Source organism: Limulus polyphemus, unplaced genomic scaffold (assembly GCF_000517525.1).
Source record: "Limulus polyphemus unplaced genomic scaffold, Limulus_polyphemus-2.1.2 Scaffold834, whole genome shotgun sequence".
Classification (NCBI taxonomy): Eukaryota; Metazoa; Arthropoda; class Merostomata; order Xiphosura; family Limulidae; genus Limulus; species Limulus polyphemus.
This window is the reverse complement of record NW_013666444.1, coordinates 156,559-161,502: the sequence shown is the minus strand read 5'-3', so window position 1 is coordinate 161,502 and position 4,944 is coordinate 156,559. Positions and strand designations below refer to the sequence as shown.

The 4,944-nt window shown below is 30.5% G+C and overlaps 1 protein-coding gene across 2 annotated transcripts in view; it reads right to left on the bottom strand.

The window, feature by feature from the left end:
- Nucleotides 1–4,944, bottom strand: part of LOC106460777 (WD repeat-containing protein 7-like) — a 211,384-nt gene that overhangs the window by 113,633 nt on the left and 92,807 nt on the right. For both annotated transcript variants that reach the window (XM_022387558.1, XM_013920513.2), the window contains one exon: nt 789–984. In XM_022387558.1, coding sequence (XP_022243266.1) covers nt 789–984 — 196 coding nt within the window. The remainder of the gene's footprint in view (nt 1–788; nt 985–4,944) is intronic.

Sequence of the window (4,944 nt, the reverse complement as noted above, 5' to 3'; positions counted from 1 at the left end):
TTGAGGTTACAGCCAGTCAAATCGAACCACCCCATACAAAAACACAGTAGTGAAAATAACAAATAAAATTTAAAGTTTATTTCTACCAAAAATTTTATAATTATCTGGAGATTATACAGATTTTGCATGTGAAATTTGAACATGTTCTAATGCATTAAAATATTTTCAATCTTAAAATCAAAATTTCTTTGCATGTTGGATATTCAACATTCAGAAAGAAAAAGGTTTATGAGAAAATCTTTAATTAAAAAATCTTAATACTTAATTTAAAAACCTGATATTTTGTATAAGAAAACCTTGTAATGTTTACCAATAACCTGAAATTTTTTGTAAAGATGTACATATATTTTCAAAAATTATAGTATAATTACTCTCATGGTTATGAGCTGGGTAGATTCCACCGACCCTGTAATGAAAGGATTAACCTGTGTGGTCACAGGCTACAAGGATGGTTAGAGGTGAAGTGATTAGGTATAAAAACTGTTGCCATAGATCTTTAATAACTATTGCATTAGTTCTTGAAAAAATAGCTTGAAAAAAATATAAAAAATTAGTATTAGAGCATAGTAAAAGTAACTAGTTTCAACAGAATGGTTTAAGAAAAAGTTGGTAAAATGTTTCAACAGGTAGGCTAGAAAACATACATGTATAGCAATACAAAGATGAATTGTAAAAGATGTTTGATCTTTATATAAAATTAAGCATATAATAAAACATTACTGGATAACAGCATATGATTTTACTTTTCACTCTTACTCTTAGAATTGTATTATATAAATGATCCCTACCTGTTTCCATCTGCCACACATAAACAGAACCATCAGCACAACCAACAACCATAAAGTCATCAGCAGGACGCCATTTAATAAGTTGAACAGGGAATAAATGACGACTTGCTAACATTACACATTTTCTTTCTTTCAGTCCAAGTAAACTTACTGAATGATCACTGGCCACTGAACATACACACTGAAGAACTCTAGCCTAAACAAATTTATATAAAGAATTAATAGAAATAAACATGTACATGAAAATAAATATCTGCAATGTTATCATTAAAGTTTCCATTCAGTTTCATGCAATATCATAAAATTATGCATACAAGATATTTACATACAACCACATGTTAACACATACAAATATCTACTGCACTTTGAAGGAACACTTCACACTCCTTACTCTCATGGTGGGTTATATATTTAATATATTTGATAAATAGTAAGAAGACAAGTAATTTTTCAAAATTTTACATTGCAATTGACACATCACAGTTGAGAGCAGAGAAAACTTGCTAAAAAAGAAACAGAAATATAGAAAGCAGGAAGAACCACTTTTATTGTACTGATACCTTAACTCAATGATCACTTATACTGACATTATACACCATTTTAAGAGATTGCATACACAGTTTTTATTGGAGCTACCTTTTGATCTACTTCAAAGTCATCAATATGCTTAAATTATGTCACAGAAAAGTCACTCTTACTTTGATATAAAAATGATTTTGTACACTTTTTATCAATTCTAACAAGTGAGTAATAGTTATTCTTCAATATCAATTTTGGGGAGAACCTTACCATTTTTTGATGCTATATTATCAACAAACTGATATCAATAAATGGTGTCATGCACAGAAGAATGTTAATGAACATTCACAGTGACTATTTTAAGAATAAATTTTCCATACTTCTAAAATTCACACACTTCATGAAATGTTGGAAACATTACAACATTAATAATTGACATATCTGGTGTGTGTGTGTGTGTGTATTTATTCAATAAAGTCCCTTGAAAAATATACTAAATGGGTTATATAACAGGTTGAAAATGTGTCAGAATTCATTTTACTGGGGCAATATATATTTATATTTTAAGACTTATAAAACATGCTTTCTTTCTTAAGGCTATGTGAAAACTGCTTTTACCTAATTTTGTGTGAATGATATGTCCAAGATATTAGACTGGAATTAGTGTCTAAGTTAATAGTAGCAATATGTTTACTTCAAATACATTTATGTATGCATTTAATTGCACCACCCATTTTTGAATATCCTGTGCCATTTGATACATTAGGCTTAACAACAGTTGTTGAAATCTAAGGGCATATCATGTCTTTCATTCTCTTTTATTAATATATGAATTTTTCCTTTAGTCCATTTCTGTGCAGTTTTGGAATAAATACATGGCCAGAAAACTTGAAACTGTTTCTTCCAAGTTGTTTTTAACAACATATAGTATCTACTCTGCTTACAAGGATGTTGCAGCAACTTCACATTTCAGTGTAAAAAAGTCAATGGCAATAACATCCTTCACTAGTTGAGTGGATGGATACTGTCTGTATGTTACAGTTCACAAATTCTGTCAGAGAATGACCAGTCATGATTCTTGTTTGTAATAAAAATTGTTTCACCTAACATCACGTATCCAGTCTCCTTATTTCTCACATAGCTTAAAATTTGGGCTTTCAAATTCTGCTTACCCTTTGAATTTCCTGTTTGATCTCTCATTATTATGTGGACCTATCTGATACTTGCATGGAATTTAGTTTCTCTGAGCATACCACAAGTAGAAAAGAAGTTTTTGTACTGTGACCACAGGATTTATTGCAGTTTTCTATCGTCTTAACTCTTTGCATATGTAATTAGTCAATTTGATCAACCTTGTAACCACCATGTACCCATGAAACTATACATACTATAATACTAATTATAACTTCATGGAACTTAGCAAGCTTTTAGTAACTGTTAGAAAGCTGATGTACTCAATTACTCATATTTTAAATAAAGTACTTAAACTAAAATCTGTCCAAGAATTTACAAATCCTTCACTGAGTCAGTCTGAGTAAAAGGTGGTTTGATGATCAGAATAAAAATACTTTTTATTTTACGGTTTTTACTTTCCATTTACATAACCTCTAGAACCTCCTAATTTAATAACAAGTTTTTTTCTGTAATAATCTTATCTCATCTTTTCAAATGTGCAGAAAAATGAAAAGTTGAAGTATACAAAACTAAATGAACAATACTTTTTCTTCTTCTTTGAATGCATCAATTGTCACCAGATCTTCTATTTAATTATCTTCACATCTTCAGCTGTTAACTTTTGCACATCTGTTTTCTTTTGATTTTATTGCTGGTATTTGTACCCACTATGCACATGAAAAGCAATAAATCACAGCAGAAGCACAGTTTAAGCTAAGAAGTTAACATAACACCTCATGACTCAAAATGAGCTAGTGTCAAATTTTATCTGCAGGCAAATCATAAAATATGCTAATGTAACTTCAGATCTTCTACTAAAAGGTTTTAATCAAATAAGCTTATAATTTTCACATGTTAGTTACATTATTAAAAAATACAATAAATACAAATATATGTGTATAAAAGACAAGAAATTTAGCACTTCCATGTCAAATCTTTTTGTGTTTGGATACTGTGGTTGTTAAAAACTAATTCATGTAGCTTCCAAATAAGATTTTAGAATACAAAACATATCAGGCACTACAACAGAATATCTCAAAGCTACTATAACTTACCTGATTTTTAACTAAACTATAAATAGGTTTAAAAAATTCAATTACTGCTCAGAGCAGCAACATTACTCAACACAATCAAGCTTCTCTTATCAACTACCACAGTCAAAATGAAACAAATGACCTTAAGAGTTATGAAGATTAGAATATGGTCTTTGCATTGGTTCTAAACATATTCATCAAAAAGTACATGTGTAAATAATTGGCTTCAAATGTATGAAAAGATGTGAGAACCTTCTTTGGTAGGTTTCACAAATTTATTGATGTTTCAGCAAATCGAAAAGGTAGGATGCTGAAATCTGAAAGTGCAGATATATCATGTGACACAGAAAAATGAAGGTTTATATAATTTTCTTAAATATTTATTGAAACTTATATAATATCAAAATTGAAACTATAAACAACATTTTCATGACAAATTTTCTGAAATATATTTATATTTACTTAAATATTGAAAGTAATTCTGAAAATGTCATTACATGCAAACTTTGACCAACCCATATGCATAGAGTTAGTATGTGTGCTGAGGCTTTCTTGATATTTTAAATATTGAGGCTCCAACTTTGGTTTAACTATATATTAGTCAGCCAAGAAGGACTTAACATGACACTGATAGAGGACCTCCAACAATTGGAGTTGTTCCCTAGCAGGGGGCAATATATGACATAAAGTTCAAATCTTGGAAGAGAACCATCATAGAAAGTCTGGCCACCTATGCAAACAAGCTGCATTGATTGTAAGGGAAGGCCTACTCTGCAATATTATATACAGATTGGGAAGATATATTCATGTACAAGTTCAATGAGAGTCTCCCCAGTGAAAGGCAACATCTGGAGTGTGAAATGAATCCTCACCTTAACCAAGGTAATAATGGCTGGAGACAGCTTGAATGGGTAATGAAGAAAAACTTTAATATAAGTTTAACATAACAGCAAATGTACAACGTTTCGACAAGGTTTTGTCATCGTCAGGTACAAGTAATTTACACTGACACGGATATGAAAAGCTCTCCAACATTCGCCACAATAAAACTCAACTCACAAACAAAATTTACACCAACAAACCCAACAACAGTACATTACACTGCAGTTTACCTTTTGTCCCTGAAACTAGCTCAAGAATTATCCACACTTGGACTAAACTAGCCATTAAACACAATATTTCTGTCAACGTCAAATTCTCACAAAAACCTGGTCCTAAATTGAAATTGTTACTAAACAAAAATTATTTAGAATCACACAATACCAACATCATTTACAAAATAACATGCAATAACAGCCCAGAATTCTACATCGGAGAAACAGGAAGAAAATTGGATACCAGATTGACAGAACACAATAAAAAACCGTCCCATGTTTTTCACCACTGCAACTCAAAAAACCATAGTATATCCATAAAAAACAGTCATTTTA